The 27,575-nt window shown below is 35.6% G+C and overlaps 1 protein-coding gene across 1 annotated transcript; it reads right to left on the bottom strand.

The window, feature by feature from the left end:
- LOC128558579 (kelch-like protein 30) lies at nt 1–27,575 on the bottom strand. Its single transcript, XM_053548312.1, has 6 exons — nt 27,516–27,575; nt 7,595–7,895; nt 6,330–6,785; nt 5,005–5,188; nt 2,113–2,343; nt 1–542 (listed from the first exon to the last, which is right to left on the bottom strand). The coding sequence occupies exons 2-6, from the start codon at nt 7,877–7,879 to the stop codon at nt 28–30; spliced, it is 1,671 nt and encodes a 556-aa protein (XP_053404287.1). The 5' UTR covers nt 7,880–7,895; nt 27,516–27,575; the 3' UTR covers nt 1–27.

The raw sequence follows: 27,575 nt of genomic DNA, 5'->3' as shown, positions 1-27,575 counted from the left end.
GTTTTACCAGTTTTATTCATATCATCTTTATGACTTGATCTTATAAACAGGATAATGAGGAAAAACAACAATAAAGCAATCCTGTCCAGCCTTTCCCTGTGTACCTAGCTCCTTACAAAGACTAAAGTCTTGCATATACCCACAAATAAACTCATTACTTGCTCTATTTATAGTATAAAACTTTCCATTACAAACAAATGACCTATTTCCAAATTGAATTGAATCACTGTATGGAACTGCTTCCCATTTTCCAGTTTCTAGACTAGTTTTCTGTAACTGAAGCTTCCCCAATTCAAATTCATAGAACCAGTCTAATTCTTGATCCAAAAACGGGAATTCATATATACAGTTATTAAAGTAGTAAGGAATGAAGGTGTTCATGTTGTCTACAGAGCAAGGTGTTCTTCGGACTGTGGTCCATTCCAGTGTTACCAAGTCAAGGCAAATGAGGTGTGTTTTATAAACATAGAGTTTGTTTTCACAACATACAGCTTGTGGCGTGAACCAGGTGTGAGGCATCTTTGGAAGGTCTGTCCATTTATCTGAAACGAAAGTATTACCATCAAGTAAATCAGATTTTGAAAGGGGCAATCCTCCAGGCACCAAGACTTTTAAACTTGAGTTTGGAGACACAAGAATGCTATTTTACCATTGGTCAATTTTAACTGTGCTCAGATACAGCCAATCAGATGTGTAAGACTTGACACTTGTCTCCAAACAGTTTTATAACTGCATACCCAAATACAAATCATGACAAGAGGGGCCATGATGGCCCTAGATCACCTACCTGAGTTGCACTACTTGCTTGAACATTTTTAGTAGAGGGTTGTGCAAGTGGATGTTGGTGGGGTGGGCGAGGATGTTGGCTGGGGCGGTTATGGCAGTGCTGTAAATTGTTGCAGATACAGGATACAAAAGGGCATGAAACTAAATGAAACAGGAACACTGCAATGCGGAGCAAAATACGTCTGACCCCTAAGTGTGACCTTGAACTCAAAGCGAGCCATCCGAAACATGCGCTCTGCAAGTCGTCTTGATGTGGTGAACATTGGTGTCAAGTTTCTTCGAAATCCTTCAAGAGGTTCATAAGTTAAAAAGTGGACATGAACTGCTAATGGATTGATGGACAGATAGATGGACGGACGGACACACACTGGCGTCATAACAGAATACGTCCCTTAAGGCATAAAGAAAAACAATTTAAGTGTAATATAGATTTTTGCAGTCAGCACATCATCTCGTCACCACCTGCCTATTTTACAACCTTTAATGGTTTTGCTCAGGACATGAAATATGATGGGCAGATTTGACCTTGCCGTGACCTTGACCTTTGTCCTACTACCCTGGTTCATTCACTCTGCAAATCGTCTCATCACCATCTACCTACATCCCTACTAATTATGATGAAATAAATTTGATCTTTGAGCTCAATTTGTAACCTTGACCTTAAACCTACAGACCAGGTTAGGTGCTCTGCTCTGCACATTGTCTCATCACCACCTACAGACAAGCCAAGTTTGAAGTCAATACCTTGCATGGTTATGCTTCGGACAAGAAATATGAGGGCCAATTTTGACCTTTAAGCTAAATTTGTGACCTACAGAGCTGGTTGAAGTGCACTGCCTATGGTTTCATCACCATCTACCTATATTTCAAGTTTAAAGGCGGTGTCTTTAATGGTTATAAAGTTATGCTTCAGACATGAATTATGACAGATGGACTGACAGACAAACAGATGCATGTGCCATCACATAATACGTCCCACTTTTCCAAAATGGGTGTATAATAAAAATAAAACGCTCTCTCCTCACCTTAACCATCACCCTGCTACATTTCTATAGTGAACTTGTCCATCTTTCAATTTGGACAGTTCCACTGACTGTAAAAGGCGGTGCTTACCAAAAAGATACCTACTGAAAGCCAATCAGTGCAGATCTTGATCAGACTGCACGGATGTTCAGGCTGTTCAAGATCTACACTGGTCGCAAAGGCAGAACTAATCGTGTCCAGCATGATAAGAGTTAACGAAAGGCTTGGACAATAATCTAGCAATAAATCTATAATGGCCTACTTTTAGTTTTATAATTCAAGCACATATTCAATATTCATTACCATCAACAGTATCATATTGTTGCACAGTGTCTAGTATATCCCTGTACTTTCCAAAACCTCCCATTATGAACAAACTTGTCTGTGATCCACAGGCGCCATGGTGTCTCCGAGGTGATGAAAGTTTTGTGACCTTCTCCCACTGAAGGTCAAAGCCATCCAGTTTCCATACATCCATGACCATTGAATAACGTGTCATAGACAATTGGCCACCACTAAGGTATACATCCTTACCTATAATAATTCAATTTACACATTTAAATATGACTCGGGCTAAAGATATTGTCACCCGTTGTTCAAATCGTAAGTAAGACTTAAGCACTTTTTTTGAGATTTTTTTTTACTGTTTAATTCCAAAAAGGAAAATTTGATTAATAAAGATATTAACATTTAAAGAGAAGATAAAGCCCGCATCTTCTGTTTTTGGGGTTTGGGGGGGGGGGGGGGTTCGCATCAGTCTTCAACAGTATTTCTATTATGTAATGACAGGCAGTTAACCTTACCATTGTTCCTGGATACCGTACTAGAACTACCCAGTTCTCCACATCTTGCATGGGAGTCTTAATATTTTCTATATGTTACAGGATAATATTCTGAACTTGACCTAGATTTTATAGAGAAAAGCATCCTGAGAAAGTTTTAAGAGGCTCAAACAGAAAATGTGGCCTCTGAAGTGTTAAAAATTTTTTTTCACCCACAGGCCGGTATTGATTTCATTTCTACTTCCTGTAAATATCTGGGGTGAAGGTCATTTAACAGCTGATTAAAACTGTACATTTTGATTGGTGGATGAAAAATTCCACAGGTTTTGAAATGGAATAGATATTTTCTTAAGGGGTGTGCAGGTGCTCGGAGCTGTATTGTTAGACAGTATAATCCATTGCAAGATTCCTGTGGAAATAGCTTACGTCATAAACCTGAATCCCCTCGGTAGTGAAACTGCTACAAACCTGCAACTCTGCCACTCTGATACCGAGTGATCTCCCATAAATGATTTACAGTCAACTCGTCCCCTAGTCAACTCATCCCCTAGTCAACTCATCCCCATCTTGGTCATTTCGTATCCCTTGACGATTTCATTTCGCTCCCCGCTTTTCGGCCCCTCCTTTTTAGTTTTATTTTTTTGTCAAAGTTTCCTAGATTATGATTAATATAATTATAATGTAAAATATGTGTTCTGTAAAATATGTTCTACATAAAAACATGAAATTGTTAAAATAAAAACTACATCTTGCTTTGCTTAACTTAATAAAATACCCGATCATATGTAAAAGTGAAGAGTGCATGCATGTTTCATAGCTTAAAGTGTGCATTGACTAATGGGATTTTTTAAAGATATTTCTTGTTTCTATTATCTAAAACCTACTGACATAGTTTTTGACCTTAGGTAACCTAGTTTTAAAATTATCCGATATTTTATAAAGAAAAATATTCTGAAAAAGTTTCATAAAGATATGGGAGAAAATTGGACCTCTTGAGTGTTATCTACATCAGGTTTTCCTATTAATTAAATATTGCACAATATAATTATTATGGTTCTCATACCCTTGAAACACTCTTCAAGTACTGAAAATGTTGTCTGATGATTAAACTGTTAATATAGAATAAACAATTCAATATAATTTAAAGTGATGTAGTTAATGCCTTATGATCTTGCCTCGATTCATAAATGCATTCATCAAGCCAAAAGCTGTGAAAAAGTTTTAATTTCAGCAGGAGAAATTTCCCATTAACATTAAGAAAACATCCCTAAGGAAACAGGTTACAGCCATTTGTAATAACATAACTGCACATTGCAGGAAAGATTAATTACAGAATCCCCTACAGATTTATACAATGAATGATTCAAGAGAAGTAATTAAATTAAACATATAAATTTAAACACCATCTGAACAGCCTTGAAACTCAATTTAACCAGAATATGAAGCAATCTGTGCAACAAAATAACATTCATCGATTATACCTATTAAATCACATTTACATAGGACTTATTTACCTCATCTTTGGAGAATTGTACAATATAAACAACCAAAACCAAGCTTTTAGACTGTTCAAAAATAAATCTCTGAAGATACAATTTTAATAATCAAATTGACATACAAATTTCATTTCAGGTATGTCATATTTATGAGTTTCATTGCATTACAAATTTGTTTCTGTAGGTATTTTCAATTTTACTCAGGCAACAGATTAAATATAATTCATTATTAGCACACTGTCTCTGGTGCAAAACTTATTGCACACTATCTCTGGTGCAAAACTTATTGCACACTTTCTCTGGTGCAAAATTATTGAACACTATCTCCGGTGCAAAACTTATTGCACACTACCTCTGCTGCAAATCTTATTGCACACTATCTCTGGTGCAAAGCTTTTATCGCACACTTTCTCTGGTGCAAAACTTATTGCACACTATCCCCGGTGCAAAACTTATTGCACACTATCTCTGGTGCAAATCTTACTGCACGCTATTTCTGTTCCAGTGCAAAATTTATTGCACACTATTTCTGGTGCAAATCTTATTGCACGCGATCTCTGGTGCAAAAATTACTGCACACTATTTCTGGTGCAAAAATTATTGCAAACTATTTCTGGTGCAAAAATTATTGCAAACTATTTCTGGTGCAAATCTTATTGCATGTGATCTCTGATGCAAAACTTACTACACACTATTTCTGCACACTATTTCTGGTGCAAAACTTACTGCATGCTATCTCTGGTGCAAAACTCAAAATTTAATGCACTTCTTGATACAAATGTATTAACTTATAAATGTAAATACTGCCCCCTAAAACCAAGGGCTAGTCTTCATACTAAATATAAAGCAATTTCAGTGCTACAAGTATGTAAATATTTCTTTTAATTCATTAATCAAACCATTACAAAGCATCTTACCAATAACTGTAACTTGATAACCCATCTTGGGTCCAACTTCGGGGTAGATATCTTTCAGTTTATGGAAAGGTTTGAAGGTTTTCTCACTGTCGTCAAATTTACAGATGTCTGTACTTGGCTGTTCACAACCCTTCTCCACAATATAGCCACCAAAAGTCAGAATTATTACTGGCAAATTTCGGAACTGAAATTACAAGGCAACTTCATTTGAAAAGCAACTTCATGAAACAGTTTAAAGCATGACATTACATGTGCACTATCAAAATAATGGTATGCTAGATTTGTGTCCGTATTACACAGGTTCTCCCACTCACTGTAACTCTATGATCATAGTTTCTCTGCAGGGATACTATAAAACAATATCAAGAGGAAGTAAACAATTTTACATGCAGAGTAGCATTCCCATTCATGACTCCTTAAATCCTTTTTGTGATATGAGTGACAAACATTTTAGAGCCCTTCATGCACTTGATCAAGGGCAGTAAGTCCAGTCTTACTGAGTCAAATCTAAAAGTGCAACACCAGTTGCACAACTTAACATGCTGGATAACATTATTATAATGTTGGATGACTAGGTCAAATACATTTGTTATGTTGGACAGACAAAGGCAAATCTATAATGTGTCCCCAACTTAAAGTAACTGAACTAAATTGGGAGCAGACATGTTTTTTTCAAATTCATTTTTTTGATGAGTTAAGAATGAGTAAATCAGCTGAAGAGCTTTTATTTTATTAAAAAGTTCAAATATATTATGCATACAGATGTTACAAGCTGCAGACCTTCTGCATAGAATCTGATAAATCCTTTGCCATACATTATTATCCTCAAAGTGAGTGATACAGAATGCAGCAAGCTGGACTGCAATACTCAAGCTAGGTTCTATTACTGGCCGCAACTAATACTACAACTAGTGTTTAGTGCTAGGAGTATCAAATTGACTGAATGTTTGAGGAAGTAAATGTTACAGTAAGTTGTTCCGCCACTCCAGATTAGAACCTTCATCAACTAGGCCCATTAAATAAGACCGGGAGGTCTTGGGTTCATTCCCCGGCTGCGTCATAACAAAGATGTGAAAAATGGTACCAGTAGCTACCTTGCTTCGCATTCAGCATTTAAACAGACACTGACTTCTTTCTCTCATACCCTCATGGCAATTGATTCCATCAGGAATGAGGTGTCGAGAGTAATTAATGTAAGTTGTAGAACTTGCTTCACAATTTACCTTTAGGTTAAATAAATTAGTATAAACTAACTCTTTATGGTTTACCTGTATCTTTAAAGACCTTATTTTGTGAGATAAAATTGAGCTGTAATCTAAACTAACCTTTTCTTCTGGTTTCATCTCCTTGCCCTTTTCTTTAATATTGTTTATATAAGTCTTCCAGTCCTCTGATTCGTTTATTAGTTTATGATTTTGAACAGCTTCCCACTCTTCTTGTTGCACATCTTCACCATGGAAACAAGGTATCAACTTATTTAGAAGTGATTTCCGGCCTGGCTTATCATGAGCATACCAAGCCATTATTGCATCTAATATTTCAGTTTCACTGGTACAGTTGAGGTCTGGACAAGACAGATATTCAGTAAGTTCCTCAACTTCCATCTGCAGAAAGTCAATGCTTTGTCTAACTTGACTAAAGTAATAAAGAGAGTGTCTTTTAGCACAGCTAAACAAATTTTCAAGATTCAATAACTTGCTGAAAGCCATGAGATTCAGGCAAGTTTCATGATCCAGTGTCTTTTTCCAGTAAGCTGTACAACTCTCTATGGCACTTTCAATCTGAAGTAAAATGTTAACAAAATCATAAAAGTAATGGAACACATAGCAACTTGGGAACATCACTGAAGATATTTCTTTTAATAATATTTTTGTTATGGGATTATCTCTCTTGTTCTTGAAGTTCCACCTGCAAAACTAGGTCACAATATGAATCTGAAACACATTTATAACATATTTCTGTGATGTCACATGTTCCCTGAATAAAATTTATCTATCTTTAGTCATTTATGAAACATTACAAAAAATATCTGTTTCATAATGAATTAATGAAAATTAACAGAAAACCACCTTTGTTCTTCACATTTAAACAAAGATTAAAGACAATAGCAAATCCTATGTGATATGAAAACACAATCATCTAAACAAGAGAAGAAATGGTGAAACTGAGAAGCTTCACATAAAACCAACACTTTTACAATATTTGACCACAGTTACTTTGATATTTGATGTATCTGACTAGTAACGATAAGATGCAAGCAACTCTGACACAATCACCAGCCATTCTCATTCTTCAAATAGTCAAACTAAAATGAATACATAACGTTTCAATTGTAACAGAATTAACCTTTAACTTGCTGATGGCAAGTGGTTCTGCCTTTGCGATCAGTGCAGACCAAGACCAGCCTGCACATCCATGCAGGCTGATCATGGTCCGCACTGTTCGCTATTCAGTTAGTAAATGTTCAGTGAACACCTCTTCGAATAATAAATGGTACTGCCCAAATTGAATGATAGACAAGTCCATTTTAGAAATTTAGCAGGGTAAAGGTTAAAAACTGATATCTATCCCTTATCGATTCAATACTTGCCTGCAACATTACAGCAGCTTCTGTAATATTTTTCATATTTCCACCTCCACAGCTTATCTTTAGCTCTCCAGTTTTGACAAAGTGTATCAAACTTGACAGTACACTGAATTCTTGATTTAGCAGGGTGACTGTGTTTGTCTGACTCTCAAGCATGGAGCTGTCCATCATGGCTCTGAAGTATTCACTTTTCTCTCTCAACAAACTTTTCTGGCAAGTTAGAGATTTACCTTCGACAACAATGGTAAACTCCTCATCATCCAAATCTTTATCAGTTGATTTACTCATGGTTCATTCAGAATACCTGAAATGAATAAAGAACAAAAAGAATGGCATTATTAATGAATGTTTAAAAATCAAGAGAATTTCAAAGTGTCGTGATTTTTCTTGTAGAGCACTTTTCTTTTTTTCTTTTTTACATGACCAGGAATTCGGGTTATTTAGACAAATCTGTAAAAGTGTCTAGTAACAAGAGCTGTTCGTAAGACAGCGCACTCAACTTTTCTCAGTGCTCGACTCTGAATTAGAGCTTTGCCAGTAAAAAAAATCCAAGTTAAAAAGGAACATAACTCTGTAAAAATTCAAATCAGAGTTATGGGAATTGTGTCTCCTGGTGTAGACTTTAACAGTAAATAACTGTTTTGAGTTTCAAGTAAAAAGCTAGTAACAGAGATATTTGACTTTATCAAAAATTTTAACAAAAAATTCTAAGTTAAAAAGGGATATAATTCTGTCAAAATTCAAATCAGAGTTATGAGGATTGTTTCTCATGGTGTAGACTTTGATGGTAGACAAGTATCTTAAGTTTCAAGTCAAAAGCTTTGATAGTAACAGAGATATTTGACTTTATCAAAAACTTTAACCAAAAATTCTAAGTTAAAAAGGGGCATAACTTTGTCAAAATTCAAACCAGAGTTATGGGAATTGTGTCTCCTGGTGTAGACTTTGATAGTAAATAACTATGTTGAGTTTCAAGTAAAAAGCTTTAATAGTAACAGAGATATTTGACTTCATCAAAAATTTTTACAAAAAATTCTAAGTTAAAAAGGGGCATAATTCTGTCAAAATTCAAATCAGAGTTATGGGCTTTGTTTCTCCTGGTGTAGACTTTGATGGTAAATAAGTATTTTAAGTTTCAAGTCAATAGCTTTGATAGTAACAGAGATATTTGACTTTATCAAAAACTTTAACCAAAAATTCTAAGTTAAAAAGGGGCATAATTCTGTCAAAATTCAAATTAGAGTTATGGGGATTGTTTCTCCTGGTGTAGACTTTGATGGTAAATAAGTATTTTAAGTTTCAAGTCAATAGCTTTGATAGTAACAGAGATATTTGACTTTATAAAAAACTTTAACCAATGCCGACGCTGACGCCGGAGCAAGTACAATAATTAAAGTGCATGTACATCATTTGTATCAAATGTGATCTTTGACCAAAGCATTCTCTTAGTTATTTGGCAATAAATGTTTTACTGTTCTGTGTCAATGTGACCTTGACCTTTGACCTACTGACCTCAATATCAATAGGGGTCATCTGCTGGTCATAATCAACCTCCCTATTAAGTTTCGTGATCATAGGCCCAAGCGTTCTCAAGTTATCGTCCAGAAACGGTTTAACTGTTCCAAGTCACTGTGACCTTGACCTTTAACCTATAAACCTCAAAATCAATACGGATCATCTGCTGGTTATTACCAATCTTCCTATCATTTTTCATGATCCTAGGCCCAAGCGTTCTCAAGTTATCGTCCAGAAACGGTTTAACTGTTCCGGGTCACTGTGACCTTGACCTTTAACCTATAAACCTCAAAATCAATACGGATCATCTGCTGGTTATTACCAATCTTCCTATCAACTTTCATTATCCTAGGCCCTAGCGTTCTTGAGTTATCATCAGGAAACCGTATCACTGTTATGTGTCACTGTAACCTTGCACTTTGACCTACTGACCTAAAAATCAATACAGGTCATAACCAAGCTCCCTATCAACTTTCACGACCCTAGACCCAAGCCTTCTTGAGTCATTTAACTGTTCCTGGTCAATGTGACCTTGACCTTTGACCCATTAACCTCAAAATCAATAGGGGTCATCTGCTGGTCATGATCAACCTACCTAAAAAGTTTCATGATCCTAGGCCGGAGCGTTCTTGAGTTATCATCCGTAAACCGTTTAACATAAAACATGATTATATATTGCATGGCCGGATCCTTGAAACCATAACAAATGCAAAATACCTTGGTGTAGATCTAACAAACAACCTCTCCTTTTAACACTCATATTAACAAAATCTGCACTACAGCAAACAGAACACTTGGTTTTATAAAATGTAACATCCAAACTAAAAACAAGAAGGTTAAAGAAATAGCATATAAAACTCTTGTCAGGCCTCAGGTAGAATACTCAATCTGGTCACCATACACTAAACTTAATATCAATAAGATAGAAATGGTACAAATAAGAGCAATCAGATGGATACAACAACTATTCCACATATGACAGTGTCTCAAATATTCAAAATGCTCTTAGTTTAAGATCTTTGGAGAACAAACATACTGATGCAAAATTAATAATATTTTACAAAATTGTCCATTCACTAGTAGCTATTCCTGTCCCAGCATATTTTGAGAGACCAAGGAGACGGACTTGTCACAAACAGCCCCTGGCCTATAGACAAATCCATACAGTTTCCAATTATTACAAATTTTCCTTTTTTCCAAGTACTCTAGTCTTATGGAACGACCTCCCATCTGAAATGGTATTTCTGCCTACACCTGAATCCTTCATGCAGGCAGTATGCCAACATGTATATGCACTTAGTTGTAGCAAAGTACCAGCATTTTAAACCTGATTTTACTACTCTTGTCTGTATATCTAACACTTCTAACTGTTTTCAGTCTCATTTTCTCACTTTGACATCTCACTGTCAATGCTTTTTTAAAATTTTTTCTCTTGTACCGACTCCACATCTGCTAATAATACCCGAAAGGGGAGTTAAGCAGTAATTTACAAAGACAGACAGACAGAACTCTGCATAAGCCCATTCTCAGTACCTGATAACCAGTGATATTTGCTACCCACATGTTCCCATTTATCCTTTTCATAATTGACAAAATACTTCTTTTTTTCTTTGACTGTTTGCTTTGTTTTAACTTTTGTTTTGATATGCCTTTGATAAACTGCCACATCTTGGCAGCAAAGAAAGAGGGCAATGACTACCAAATTGTTAAAAGATTCACAAACACAACACCCCAGCGCAGCTATGACACCTGTGTTGCATGAAAAATCGATGAAACATACAAGATTTAAAAGAGAAAACGAGAGTAAATAGCAAAATGGAGTGAAACAGATACACTATTTGCCTACAACAGTAGTGCGGCATTTAAATAGGTCGGATGTGCATGCTCATAAACTGTTTCCAGGTAATACAAGAAAGACTGGCATAGAAAATCACTTGCAAGCTGGGCTCTCTGCTTACAAATACCACATGCCCAGGCTGAATTTCAGTCGGTCTGGGCAAATGATATTCCTAATCACTGTAATCAGCAAGACCATTGTGCAAATAACAAAGCAAATTCGAAGAATTGGTATCCTCCACTTAAAGGGTTTCAAACCATTTGTGGTAAGGAATGGCAAAACAAGAGCTGTCTCCATAGGATGACACATGCCCCCGATGGCACTTTGAATGAATAGTTATGGCCGATGTTAGAGTGATTGTGAATGAATGACAAACATATGGACAGGTCACGCCCATCAATGCACTTTCATGAAATATGACCTTTAAAGTCCAAGTGCCTCCTTGACCTTTGACCTACGGACCTGGGTCTTGCGCGCGACACGTCGTCTTACTGTGCCACACATTCATGCGTAGTTATTCTAAAATCCATGCATGAATGACAAAGATATGGACCGGACATGCCCATCATTGCACTATCATGAAATATGACCTTTAAAGTCTAAGTGTGACCTTGACATTTGAGCTACGGACCTGGGTCTTGCGCGCGACATGTCGTCTTACTGTGGTACATATTCATGCCCAATAATTTTAAAATCCATGCATGAATGACAAAGATATGGACTGGACACGCCCATCAATGCACTATCATGAAATATGCCCTTTAACGTCTAAGTGTGACCTTGACCTTTGAGCTACGGACCTGGGTCTTGCGCGCGACATGTCGTCTTACTGTGGTACACATTCATGCCATGTTATTTGAAAATCCATCCATGGATGGCAAAGATATGGACCGGACACGCCCATCAATGCACTATCATGAAAAATGACCTTTAACGTCTAAGTGTGACCTTGACCTTTGAGCTACGGACCTGGGTCTTGCGCGTGACACGTCGTCTTACTGTGGTACACATTCATGCCAAGTTATTTGAAAATCCATCCATGGATGACAAAGACATGGACCGGACACGAAAATTGCGGACAGACCGACAGACGGTTAAAAAACTATATGCCTCCCTTTGGGGGCATAAAAATATACCTGGCAAAAAGTTACTAGGAAGCAAATAATTTCATTTAATTTAGTCAAAATCAATTTAAAAGAAAATGAATGCTTTAAGTGTACATAATAAATGTATGTTATGTTGATCCTGACTAATGAAATTATTTTGAATGGAATATATTTATTGTAATAAGCTTAGCTTTTCGAATTAAATGGAGTTATTTGAAATGTGAGCTTGAAGTGTAACTGGAACGAAATATTGTCTTCGAGTACCAAGTGTTGTGATTTAACATGAACATTTGAACTTAAAAGAACAGATGTCCTTAAGAGAGCACAATCCAGTAAGATATCTTGAACATGGCTGGCGGCGGGGTTGGTGTGGATGTTGAAGATTTGAACATTTTTTAAAAAAGGAAAGGAAAAAAAATATATATAATTATATATATATTTTTTTGTGCGTGTGTGTGGGGGTGGGTGGTGGGGCACGCGGGCGGTGGAGGTGACTTGGTGAGGGTACAAAACTTCACATGTTGATTATAATTATTGATGGAAAATTAAACATGAAAAAAAAAAATGGTGCGGGTGGGGTGAGGGGGGGGGTGTGACCAAGGCCAGGTGTGGGTACATAACTTCACATGTTTATAATAAATGTCCATGGAAAAGAATGAAAGAAGTTTAATGAAATTCTTCCAATTGGTTGGTTTGTTATGTACAAATCTGTAGATTTTAAAACAATTAAAGGGCAATAACTCTGAAATTAGTAAAGTGATCCGGACGAAATTGTGTGTGCTCAACCACATTATGGTGATCTAAATTCAATTTAAGTTTCATAGTTCTAGGTCAAATATATCAGAAATTGTCATATTTATAGTACCCTATATAGTTAACACTAGAAACTTCTAAGGGCCATAACTCTTGGGCAATCTGACTGAAACTTGATGGGCCGCATAACCTCATAGTGGTGAACAAGTAAATGAAGTTTTATTTGAATATTCCCAACCACTTCCTAGATATGGCTCAGGACAGACGGACAACGCCAAAACTATATCCCTCTGACTTCATCGGGGGATAACAAAACTAATTGCCATGATATTTACGTGTGGATAAGGAAATTACAGACACTACTGTCTTGCTGATAGCATCAGCCTTTTGTCATTTAAGAATGACAAGTATTATACGTTAATCAGTCTATTCAAGAAGTGCCAATTTTACCAAAGTTATGACCTACATCGTAACCTCATCAACCTGTAATGAAAACCTGTTAACAAGAGTACCGCCTACTGGTGCCTTCGCTCGTCTGCAAGTGCTGGACAATATGTAATTAAAGAGTTATAGTTCACATTTTCTAAGTATAAAAAAAGCCATAGTTCTGACAAAATGGTGGTGATAGTTATGGTTCTTGACCTACATTGTCCCCTAATGATGATAAACAAGTGTGCAAAGTTTCAAAGCTGTAGCACTTACAGTTTTTGAGAAAAGGTGACCTAAACAAAAAATTAACCAATAAACTGAAACTTTCTAAGTACAAAAAGGGCCATAGTTCTGACAAAATGCATATCAGAGATATGGGTCTTGGCTAGGGCTGGATCAATATACCGGTATATCAATATGAACTGAATATTCACGTTTACACCGATACGCGAATCGACTTCATTCGTGAATCGATATACATTGTATTCAGTGATGCCCCTTTTAACACAAAATAAAATTAATCTTCTTCATTTTTTGACTTTACACTAAAATATTCAGAGAAATTAAAAGAAAAGTATATTTTCATAACCCCGGGTTGCCATTATAACCCAAAAACAGTCTCTGCGTACTTCCACCTTTTGTTTTGGCAGCTAAGTTCAAAGACATTCGCCGACAAGCATTACGTCTTATGTAAATCAAGCACGTAATTTAAGGAAATTCCGTTTTTCATTGGCTTTTTATTTTTATTCAGGCACTGACTGGAAATTACTCCCTAAAATGAAATAAAATCCATCATTACACCAGTAATTTTCCACAGGCACACCTGCTACGTAATTTCAGTTGCGGGGAATTCCTTTTACATGGATGCTGTTACAGCGTGTGTTGCTGTTTTCAATAACTAAAGGAATAAATTAAAAACAAACTTAAAGATCTGGTCTTGCATACGTATTAAGTTCTCGGTCGAAATTTATGACTTTAAGCATAAATATATGCATTTTCCCCAACATATAGCTCTGAAATACAGACTGATACATCTACTAGATAAAAAGATCGTGTTTTAACGTTTCTCTAACAATTTTAACGGAGTTCAAATTTTTTAGGAGCCCACACAACTAGACATTTTCAGTTTCTCACGGTGATGTTACCCGAAACAAATGATTATTTTGGACCCGTTATGTAGCAGCTTTGAAGTTCTACTGCCACCCCATTGTATTGCTCTATTTACAAGTCTCGCAATAATCTTTTGATGAGTGCCCTCTACCGATTGTTTACGTTCACAACAGTGTCACCAGCTACTTTCAGTTAGTGATGGGCCGATTAGCAGGTACAAGAAAAACCAAACTGATTCCAATTATTGATTATGTTTTCTCAGAGTCGATAGTGGGTACGAATCTACACAGATACAAATGAAGGTTTCCGAAGGGAAATATGGTATGTGAGAAATTTATGTTTACCTAGAAATGTCAAAAATATGAACTTACTGAAGCATAACGGATAAAACAGAAGTATGCCGAAAATCAAACATTAGAATTTCTTTTCAATTATCCAATGAAAATGGATTTAACATTTTACAGTTAGGCACAGCTGTTTAACATGGCTGCATCCACAGCATCAAAAAAGTGGAGCAAAAAATACAAAACTTTGATAAATCTTAGTATTTTATAACGGTATGACCGAGAGAATTTATCTGTTGAAACAGGACAATATAATGTCGTCAATTTTTGTGTGAAAATCAAGATGTAATTTCAGAGGAAACTGGTATTTTTATGCAGTTGCAGTTGTCATGAATTTTTTCTGCCAAAATTCCACTTATCCCAGTACCACTGACCAGTGCACATATTACAACAGGTTGTACTCTGATCTTTATGGTAAAGAAGTGTGCAAAGTTTCAAAGCTTTTACAGTACAATGAGAAACTGTGGACCTAAACAAAAATTTTAACCAATGCTGTCACTGACATCAACGATCAGACCATACCAAATTGATTAATAGTCCTTCGGAAAATTTTCAAAAAAAATAGGAGCGAGCGAGCGAAATTTTGATTTGATTTTATTTCTCTCAATTTTGATTTTTTCAGAGGCGGGTAGGTTTTACATGGAGCGAGCGGGTGTTTTGTTTTTTTTCTAGCTTGGACCCTTGAGAAGGCAGTTATCATTGTACATGAAGTTAACATTTCTTTAGAAACAAGTGAATGAAGTATTGCCATGCAATACAAAGTCCCCTACTGGAAGGCACCTAATTTTTTCTACTGCAGTATAACATAATGAACTGATATCTGTCAATGATGTATAAACAATATTGTACTACATATACAATATGTTATAACATTATAACAACACACTTGGATTAAAATGTGCATATATAAAAACCCACAGTTGTTTTCATATTGAATTTTTTTGGCCGATTATAAAAATGTTATCATGTAAGTTATTTATAGTAACAACAAAGGGAAATTAATCTTTAAAAAAAAAAAAAAAAAAAAAAAAAAATATAAGTCCACAAGAAACTCTTTACCAGGTAGAGATAGGTCAAAATACACCTAAAAATTGGATGTAACATGCATGCTGTACCACAGAAAAGTGGTCTCGATTTTTCTCTACTGCCAGTAATAAAAAAGTTACAATAAAATCTATTTATAGTAAAACAAAGGGACGTAATTCTAAAAACAAGGGTGCCTCATGGTGGTGAACATTTGGTCCAAGTTACATCAAAATCCCTCCATGCATGAAGAAGAAATGTTCCGTACAAAGTCATTCTTGAATTTGACCTTTGACCTCTAAATATGACCTTGACCTTAGACCTAGGGACCTGGTTCTTGCGCATGACATGTTGTCTCATCCAGGGGAATATTTGTGCCAACTGATATCTAAATCCTGCTTTGCATGACAAAGTAATAGACCGGACAGGAAAAAAATCCTCTTGACCTTTGATCTCAAAGTGTGACCTTGACCTTTAAGCTAGGGTACTGGGTGTTGCGCACGACACGTCGTCTCATCATGGGAAACATTTGTGCCAAGTAATATTAAAATCCCTTCATGGATGGCAGAGTTATGGATGGGACAGGAAAAAAACTCTGTTGACCTTTGACCCCCAACTGTGACCTTGACCTTTGAGCTAGGGGTCCGGGATTTGCGCAAGACATGTCGTCTCATCATGGGGAACACTTGTGCTAAGTGATATTAAAATCCCTTAATGAATGTCAGAGTTATGGACCGGACACGAAACAGACCCTGTTCATGCTATGTTAACATCTGACTGCTAAGTGTGACCTTGACCTTTGAGCTAGGGGTCTGAAAGTTGTGCAAGACACATCGTCTTATTATGAGGTACATTTGTGCCAAGTAATATTAAAATCCCTTCATAGATGGGAGAGTTATGGACCAGACAGGAAAAAAGCCTTGTTGACCTTTGACCTCCAATTGTGACCTTGACCTTTAAGCTAGGGGTCCAGGTTTTGCGCACCACACGTCGTCCCCTCATGGGGAACATTTGTGCCAAGTAATATTAAAATCTCTTCATGGATGGGAGAGTTATGGACCGGACAGGAAAAAAGCCCTGTTGACCTTTGACCTCCAATTGTGACCTTGACCTTTGAGCTAGGGGTCCGGGATTTGCGCATGACACATCATCTCATCATGGGGAACATTTGTGCCAAGTAATACTAAAATCCCTTCAAGGATGGGAGAGTTGTGGACCGGACAGGAAAAAAGCCCTGTTGACCTTTGACCTCCTATTGTGACCTTGACCTTTGAGCTAGGGGTCCGGGTTTTGCGCATGACACGTCGTCTCATCATGGGGAACATTTGTGCCAAGTTATATTAAAATCCCTTCATGGATGACAGAGTTATGGACCGGACACGAAATTGCCGACGGATGGAATGACGGAATGACAGAATGACGGAATGACGGAAAAGAGCATTCCTATAGTCCCCAAAACTGGTTTTCAACCAGTAGGGGACTAATAACATAAAAATCAATTATTAACAATGTGACAATCACAGTAGATAGCCTTTCTATATGTTTTAAAGACTACATGAATGATTTTGCAAATGAATTCTTGCCAAAATTCACTGAATCACTTTTTTATTTTGTATTTATAATTACTAAGGGATGAGTGTCTATAATTTTCAATTTCGATTTTTCTACATCAATCTGAAGGCGTGCCTATTTAACGGCAGAGAATGAGGAATATTTAAGACAAAACAGGCTCCTGAGTGGACTAACATATCTTCTGAAACCCAGTTAGGTGGCTTCAACACATGAGCAACTTTGTACCCCTTAGTAGTGACACTCCAACCCATCGAGGTGAGGGGAAAGTAATAAACCACTTGCAGTGAGACCAAACAGAGTTGGGCAATACAAGTGCTTTGACATTGCTCAAATCCCATTGGAATAATTTCTTAACAGATAAGGCCAGCTTGTTTTTTTAGTAGATGTTCATTTCAGTCAAAAATGGTAACAGATGGACAAAGAATGATCCCAACATCCCCTCCCCCACCCCTTAAAAGTGTTATTTATTGTGATTTGATTGACATAGAAATTTAGAGTTGGGGAGGTCTGTTCTTTGCAGTTTCTTTCTTTGAATCAATTCACAGCCAATTAATATACAAACAGGGAAAATTGGGGTTATAAAAGGACAGATTTTGTTAAAAATTATTCTTATTTACACTACTTACTTGAAAAGCTAAACAATATTTAAATTGACTAAATGCATTTTGATAGAATATCTAACTGCTGTACTAAAGAAGTTATATATTATCTACTTTCAAAAAGATTTGGGCCGAGATAATGTAACGGATCAGTCAGGATCTGTGGACAAACTTTTTTTTTAAGATAGCAATCGGTTTTGGCTCTAAATCTAACATACTGAACTGAACAACTGATAACAAATGGTTTGAAAACTTTATATCTGAACAATAGTTCTATGTTTAATCCAAATATTTTTAATGGCATTCTTGTCACTCGTGCACGTCTTAGTAAGACGCAATGAGATGCAATAAACTTGTTAACATCTTCTGATTAAGAAGCCATGTGGTTTTACTGACGCAAGTGCCCGATAAGAAATTTACAGAGCTCCAGATAAGCTGCGTATTTGCGTATTTACGCAATTAAAATTGCAGAAAACCCAATTGAATTCATACAGTGGGCGTAATGAAACGCAAGTAAAATTCCTAATACCCAATTCATAAAAAATAGCTTGCGTATCGCATTTTCTTTATTACTAGAACGGGTACGAGACTTTAACGCTAGACTTGACTGACTGGTTATACGTTACCGCAGAACAGGTTGCAATTTATCAGAAAAATCACAGGACCATTCAGTCGGCTGATCGGTGTTATTTGGATACTTTGTAAACAGTTTTACGCTGATAAAATGTAACAGTTGAAGAATAAACATTGTTGCAGCACAAACTAATTAGTGGGATATTTTGCTGTTCAACAATGACAGTTATCTGTTTGTGACGATGTAGTGTCACCAATACTGGATGATATCTTTTGGGAGAATGCACATTGTGGTGACCACATCGTTTGGGATATTGTGGATGAACTGATCTCCGACTTCATTAAAAGTGAAAAAGAAAACAACAGTATGGAACATTCATTACAATTTTAAATACATTTTTGTATTAAACATTGAAGGGCGCCATTAAAGTACTTAGCTACTTAGTCAATCCTGTTCAATGATATATACCATGTATACTGTAAAAAAAAAATACTCAATTGTTAGTGCGAGACTGGTAAAATACCCAACTGGTTTTAGCAAATACCCAATTACTTCTGAAAAGGCTGGGTAATGATATTATTTTTACCCTATTCAAATTTCGAATACCCAATTCAGACAAAAAGTGATGGGTAAATACCCATTTGCACCAAAAGCTTATCTGGAGCTCTGAATTTACATCACTGGAAAGAGAATTAATTATGTTTTTTATTGGTGTATGTTGTAAGACATAATCTTGATTAGTAATGATTTTATGACCAGTTATTTAAGGTGACCATCTGATACTGGTAAAATTCCAGCTGATAAGCCGTCTATAGTGCTTATCAGGTGTGGTTGCTAGTCTTACAACTTACAAGTCAGGCTTCATTCTTTTCAAATTTTATGTATTGAACAATCATAGAACGTGCCTACTTCATCACCTACCGGCACATCGAAGGCAGTGTGTGGCACTAGCATAGACACTCGAGATTTAAAACAAATGATGAACAACACCATAATTCTGACTTTTTGAGTTTGGGTCATCAGCTATGTATAATGGACGCATGAAATCTGATCAATATCATCTTGACGCATTAAAACTGCGATAAAACCTGTTTTACCATTATCATTCCGGACCGCATAATCAGAAAAAAAAAATTTCGGATATTTGTTATACTGGTACTGATGATAAACCTGGACAGATGATAAAGTCGCGACCACCTGGGAAATTTTCAATTGCAATCTGTTATTTATAAAATTGAACCCACCATCTAATAGTTTCCACTTACAACACCAACTGGTGTAAACAAAAACAAAAATGGTAAATATTCTGTATAAATAAATGACTAACATTTATTTCTATAAAAAATATTTATCCAAAATTACTGGGGAAGAGGGTGTTTTTTGCGCATGCTCACTGTTGAAACCTAAAGGCCTGACATTTGGTAACTTTTCATTACTAGATCAGGAATGACTATTGCAGTTTTTTTGGGAAGGTTTCGGTATAATAGTATGAAGAAAATTTTGTAAATGTCAAAGTGTTCGAATTTATCATCAGTCAACGTTCATACAGTCCACATTTTAAAAACCCCTTTCAGGGCAGCCTCACTTCGTGTGAGTTTCTTAACTGAAAATAAATTTGAATTATGTAAAGTTTCCAGCAAATGTTAAGCTTTATTTTGATACCTACCATTGATTACAATTTGCAGAAATAAAGAAGTTACATGTAAAAAACCTCATTTTCTGTTCGGGTTTATCATCAGTATCGTGCGGGTGGGTGAATTTTTTTCTTTTTCTCGGGAATGAAACCATTGATGAACGACAAATCAATCTGGAATGGCCTCAAGTGACGACAATACTCACAGTATATAAACGAACTGAACCCCAACCGGATCTTGCGAGCAGATTTCAGGATCCAATTGACGAAAATAGGTGGGACTATCTAAATAATTATAAACAACGTGTTGCAATGATGCTGAGGTGGTATGTTAACGATTGTATCATATCAAGAAATACTTTATCCTTCCGGATAAATTCAGTCTTTACCAGCTTTCGTCCTATAATTGCCGATAAAACGCTGTACTCTTCTCAACGTGTTACGTTTATTTCAACACTCGCCGATTACACAAGGAATTTTATGCATAAAATCGTTTATCTATGCCAATACTCGTGTTTAAGGTATTGTTTAATGTATTTCCTTCACCAAACCGGCGACATATACCTACCAGGCCATGTTTGTTTTGTAGAAAATTATGGAAAGTAAACAAGGTGACTGTTTGAATACTGAACCCGTCTTGCAAATATCAATCTAATGATCTGTACCTCACTTGTGAGTTCACTGAACCATATCTTGCGAGTCACGTAGGGGGATTTCCATTGCCTTTATATCCACCTTTTGTCTTTTATCGTACCGAATGTGAAGTTCCTGTGTCCATAACAATTATATGGCGCATCTAAAGTTGTTTTCGGGTACTATACGTACTATAAGTAATGTTAAGCATTTAGCTGCACATAGAATGACTGGTTACTGCCTAAACACATACTACCTGGAAGCAAAAATATTTACATGAAGCTGATAATTAATTATGGAAAGAGAAATTATATCTTGATACGATATAATAACTACTAGTAACATGTCTCCTCTGCGTTTGCAACAATTGTTCTTTTGTACTTTAGCTCGACGATTCAATGAATAGTCTAAGCTATTCTACTCACGTGTTCATGCATCATCGTTGGTGTTGACACCACCGTAATGCTTTGCTTAATGTTTTGCATGTAACTTTATCTCTCCAAGAAAACTGAAGGTATTTGGTAGAAACTACGCACATGTCTTCAGGGTCAACAGTATCTTGCCACCAAGGACCATAACTCCAGCATTTGATTGACTGATCCCCTTTCAACATAGAAAAGCTGGTTAAAGTTTTGCGTGCCACTTCATGTCTTCAGTACTGTTGAAGGTAATTCGTTGAAACGATCGAAGGGCAGTGTCATACCATTAAGACGGTCACACATTATACCGGAATCCACCTAAAAACTGGAATACACCGGAATACACTTTCCATAACCGGAATACACCTGTATTTTTTAAGTTAAAGGTATTTTTGAAGGGTTTTTGATATAATTCAATCATATATATCATAAATAATTAACATACGAAAGGAAAATAAAATACGTTTATGCAAAATGATTTTATACGAGAATGAAGTTCGGCGACCGCGCGGGAAATTTCCATAACCGAAATACACCAGTATTTTATTAATAAATGGTATTTTTGTAGGGTTTCTTGCAGAAATCATTCGTGTATAATATAAATAATAAGTTTACAAAAGGAAAATAGGAAAATAAAATACTTTAACGCAAAACGATTTTATACGATATTTGGATTTGGCGAGCGCACGGGAAGTTTCCATAACATAAATACACTCGTCCTTTTTTAAAAAATAAATAGTATTCTCTTAAATAAACACTTTTTATCATTTTTTGTAAGTTGTAGAACCATGTTCAATCAGATTAAATAGGAATGAATATTTGAGAGAAGTTTATTAAAAGTTAATTCTGTATACGAGATTATAACTTTACGATATTACGGAAATGTTTTACGCTTACGCCGATATGACTAGATACCGCAATGTTGATTATTAAAATTTATTTAATTGTTTCTTCAAATAATAAGAAAATAATTTAAGACAAAAAATATCAATATTCGATTTTAAATGAATCATAAACAAAATACGGGTCCCGACATAAACCGCGCGGATCGGAAAGGGCTTAACATGATCAGAAAGGGCCTGTCACATGTTTATTATTGAAACTTATTTAATTGTTTCTTCATATTTCATTTAACAAATAAAAAAGAAAATAAACTATGAATGATAAAATAGCAATTTTTGATTTTTAAATGAATTATAGACAAAATATGAGTGGCATAAACCGCGCTGATCGGAAAGGACATAACAATGTTTTAATATTTTATTTTTAACATGATCGGAAAGGACATGTCACATGTTTATAATTGGAAATTATTTAATTATTTCTTCATATTTTGCATTTCATTTAACAAATAAAAAAAATTAATTAAGAAAAAATATCAATATTCAATTTTTAAATGAATTATGCACAAAACACATGTCAGTGCATAAACCGCGCTGATCGGAAAGAACCGGCCGTATGTTTATTAATGGATCTAATTGAATTATTTCTTCATGTTTAATTTGATAATTTAAGAAGAAAATAAATTACAAAAAATCAGTTTTCAAAAGAATTATATTATGTTTAATATATAAATATAAAAACGTTTACTGCGCTTATTTCCAAAGCACAATTAAGATCCTTTGAATATATGCAGTGTAACAAACACGTGCCTCTGATTAGTCCTGATAAGAGTTTGACTGAATTATCACACCTATTGATTATATCAATTAATCAGTATATTTGTAAGTTTTCCTGTATCAACATAGTCTTCCTTTAAATACTTTTTCAGTGTTTCATTTACAGAATTCCTTATTTTGTTAAAATCAGTTTTATTAATTCCAGTCCACTCCGGAAATTTAGGAAAAGTGTTTTTATGTCGTAACTTCACCAAAATTCAGAAATTACATCGTGAAAAACGTCAACAAACTTATTATTTGGATTGACTGGAATTTACCCGGGAATCGTAAAGATACAAAACATCATGCCGGTAATTTTCCATTTGACGAGCACGTGCGACCTATCGCAATATCTAATTTACATCGCTCGACGTTACTTTTGTTAATCAACACGTACAAAAAAAAAAAAAACGCGCGTATTGTATTCATTTTTTAATATTATCGCTTCTAGTTTTCAACACCGCTTAAGAAGTAATACAGTTTGAATTCTATAACGATTTTAATAAGATATCGACAGTAATGTAGGGAAAATTCTATAAAAACGGTCGAATTTTCACATAATTATTTGTAAAACTTCAAACAGCGCGATCTTAATTATTTATTTCTTTCTAAAAGTAAATAAATGATACATACTATGGCCATAAAATTCAGACTTTTGACCAGAAAGTACAAAGAACAGAATAAAAAAATCTTAATTAATGAAAAAGCGGCAGCAATTTAAATAAATGGAGTAAAACGATTTTTGGCAACAGATTTCTGTTAGTGTACGTGACCTCGTGAACGTAAATAGAAATGGGGTTTTAAATAAAGCAATACGATGTCGTTGCAGATTTAAATGCATCTTTGTACATGTATATTTTTGTAAATTAATTATTTATTTTAGATATGATTGATTTCTATCATAAACCCTAAAAATTTTAGGGCATGGAAATTCATTTACGAATACGCAAATTTCCAGTGCCTTCGCCGATTTTCAATCATGTACAAAACGTAATGCGCAAAAGTATTTTAATTTCATTTTGAAAATTAATTATTTATGATATATATTTTTGAATTCAGTCATAAACCACTTCAAAAATAGCATTTGTTGAAGAAATACGGGTGTATTTCGGTTATGGTAATTTCCCGCGCAGTCGCCGAATTTCAATCTCTTATAAAATCGTTTTGCGTGAACGTATTGTATTTTCCTTTGATATGTTGATTATTTATGATATATATGATTGAATTATATCAAAAAACCTTCAAAATACCTTTAATTAAGAAAATACAGGTGTATTCCGGTTATAGAAAGTGTATTCGGGTGTATTCCGGTTTTTAGGTGGATTCCGGTTTAATGTGTGACCCCATTAAGACACATAACTTTGTCAGGTATATTTACTGAATTACCCCGCTTTTTGCAGTTATAAAATATTTATCCGAGGATCGCTTGCAAGTTCATATATTAAAGACTACTGCAGGCTTTGTTCGGACGACTTTGTTTCAGTTTTTCAGCCAAACGAGATATTTTTCTAGACAAGTCAGTGATGGCACAGCGAAAGTAATGACAGAATCTTCTGGTCGATGAAGGAATCTTCCGTACCGTGAGTAATGTTGTAAATTTTATGTACATTTCCATCTGATTTTCTGATTTAAGGTAGCCTAAAACATCAGGGATCTGTTGAATAATATTTTCAATGGTGAACATATCAGATTCTTCGCATAGGTCTGTGCTCAGGACAAAGCAAGGGTCTGTTTGCGTTGAAGATGTGGATTCTAGCAAAGTCATATTCTGGAAAGCAAGCTGCATAGTATCTTCATCTTCACTTGAACTCTCAATATCCTCAGATTCTTCCAGCAATTTGTGAACATCTTTCTCTGGTGTTTTTGGTTTTGGAGCTTTCTAATGGGAGAAACGTCTTCTAGCTTTGAAACCCTCACTGTTTTTGTGTCATCATTTGGAATTAAAGTCCTTTTAGAGTGTTTTAAATTGTTTGGCAATATCTTTGAAGCCTTTTGAGTATGTAATAGTTTCCTTTCTTTTTAAGTTGAATTTTGAAATTCTGATCTTTAGATTGTTTACTTCATGGGTTTCCAAATTGTGAGAAATGATTTCGCCAAAGTTTGTTGTCCGCAGTTAATGCAGCTGAATTCTTACATTTTGCCTGAAAATAAACAAAAAATGCTTTAAATAATAAATTTCTTCCCCCGAGAAACGTAAAGCATCTTTGAAAATACTCCCAAGACATGGTACAGATAGATCACGTAAACTCGCAAGTGAGGTTCATAATCACCGGCAAGAAACGTACAGTATGCCTATTTTACACCCTGTCTTTAAATCTTGTTTTTATGTTCAAAATCGTTCCGTCATATAACAAATAACCATAATACCTTTTGTAATTAATTAATTGCTGCGGTACAAACTCAAAACTCCGTGTTCAACCAATCTAAACTTGATAAATCCCAATTTTCTTTCGTATGTAGTGCCGATTTCGTTCTAGCCTGCGGCGAGTTTCATGAATTTTATTGTCTTAATGCTAAAAATGATAATGTTGGGTATCATAGGCAGGGGTCTAGCTAGGTCCAAATTTTTGGGAGAAGTCACTTCTCCCTCAAGCTGATTTAGGGAGAAGTGGGGAGACTTTTGGGAGAAGTGGGAAGACTTTTTCTACCGCAATGATGTTGAGTGATTCGAAAGGTGGCTGTAATTTTCTTGTTTCTTGATAAAAAACATTGATGTGACCATTCATTTTCTTAGTTAGATCATTTCCCATATAGTGGTAATCGTTTCCTTACAAAATTCTGAAAAAAGTCGCTTTCAAAATTCAAGCCGATGCTGTAAATGTAACCCGCCCAATTTTGGTTATATCATGTATGAAGTGTTTATTATTAACACCGAGCAAAGAAGTAGAAGTGTATTTATATTTATAGCTCTTTGCACCGAGTCAATCACCGAGGCATGTCAGTATCTCGCTCGAATTATAAAACTGAAAGTAAAATGTGTAAACTAGAAATACATATTCAAATAAATTCATCGATGGAAGTCAATTTAACGTAGTTAATACATTATATGTTGTTCTTTTATCAAATAGTTGTGTACCATATTCCAATTAATCGCATGGTTAATCAGCAGTTTCTTTAATAAAACATTGTGTTGTGTTTTTTTTTTTGCACTCGAACATGTTGACAATTTACGCGAAGTGTCAAAGACGTAAACGCGGCACTGATTGGCTTAACATAATAGACTCTGATGTATCGGATAATTTAATTCGCTATCACACTTCTCGGGAAAATCTCGCAAGTACCTGAGGTAGGCGGAGCTTAAATTATGCTACCGGCGTGTGTTTGTGTATTCGACACTCATTATGACACCGTGCAAACTGTCAACAGTCCGAGTAACAGTAATTAGCGATTTCGGAAATCAAAGAAAATCGGGCGACTTGCATTTCGCTTTGAGGTTAGTTTAGAGCGAAGTTTGAAGTTCTAGAGCGCCTATTTCGCTCAAGTCGCCCACTCGCGAGAGCCCTGATAGGTCAACAATAAAGTTTGTTGGCTACAATTTATATACAGATTGACTTACTTACCTTTCAACAGTATCCTCATGAACACGAATTTTTAACTCAACTGTCTCGACGCAAAATGGCTAACACTGAAATCCGCTCGCAAGATCCGGTTGGGGTTCAGTTCGTTTATATACTGTGATACTTCATAGATTTTTTTTTCAGAAATCAGACAAGCTAAAAAATGTCTTTAATACAGGGGTGTGGAATTCCTATGTCCGACTTGTCCGACTCGGGACTTTTTGACGGCGGACAAGTGAGTTTTCGCATTCCGTTTGTCCACGGACAAGCACAAATTTTCTATTTTGAAATGGAAAAAAGGAAACAATAATTTAGAAATGCTGAACAGTGCTTCAAGTTTATAGAGTTAATAAAAGAATTTGATGTACAAAACGGATGTTTCACCCGCCGGGGGCCTCTCGATTTGTCCAGTTTTGGGAAAACCATACTGCGTCTAAATTTAGTATCTCTTTCTTTGCGTTTTGATTGGTTCCCTGTCACGATCTCGCGTGATTTTTTCACACGATAACTCGGCGAATAGAAACCGGAAACGTAAACAATTATCACAAAGTTTTGGACAAATTCGTTGTTACAACCTCGTCTGCCAACAAAAATGGAAGTCAACAGTCAAAGTACAAAGAGCTCGCTAGTACGAGTCAGGAAGTTTCATGTTTTCTAACTGTAACAGTCAGAAAGTTTCATGCTTTCTCACATGATTTCGCATGGCATGATGGGCAGTCTTCCAGGTATTTCTGTTAAATGTTCGACGGCCTCGCGGACAAACACAAGCTAATGTGTCTAAAGCTTAATTTTTGAAACAGCTACAGTATTACACTTTATTATGTTTGCTTTTGTTAATACTTGTAGATTATTGTCCAAAATAAAGAATTATTTGCATGCTTAAATGTTGAAAATCCGGGCAAGTAAGTTTTGACTACGGACAAGTAGATTTTTCAGTCTCATTTGTCCGTGGACAAGTGAAAAATATTGGGATTTCCACACCCGTTTAATATGAAAGATGGTTAGTTATGTCCGAATTTATTCTACCCGATTTATGATACTTCCACTTTTTTAATTTTCTTGAATTCAAAATTATATCATATAAAATCTGGACAGACCATATAATGATCAAAGAGTTATTTGTTCAAGGTGCATTGCATATACCCTATTGATTCGAATATACCTGAAATCTTTAATAATATTCGCACATTGGTCTTGTTGTTGTTGTTTATTGAGTGACTTA

The sequence above is a fragment of the Mercenaria mercenaria genome, chromosome 7 (assembly GCF_021730395.1).
Source record: "Mercenaria mercenaria strain notata chromosome 7, MADL_Memer_1, whole genome shotgun sequence".
Classification (NCBI taxonomy): Eukaryota; Metazoa; Mollusca; class Bivalvia; order Venerida; family Veneridae; genus Mercenaria; species Mercenaria mercenaria.
The sequence above is the reverse complement of the archived record's forward strand: the minus strand, read 5'-3'. Positions and strand labels throughout refer to the sequence as shown.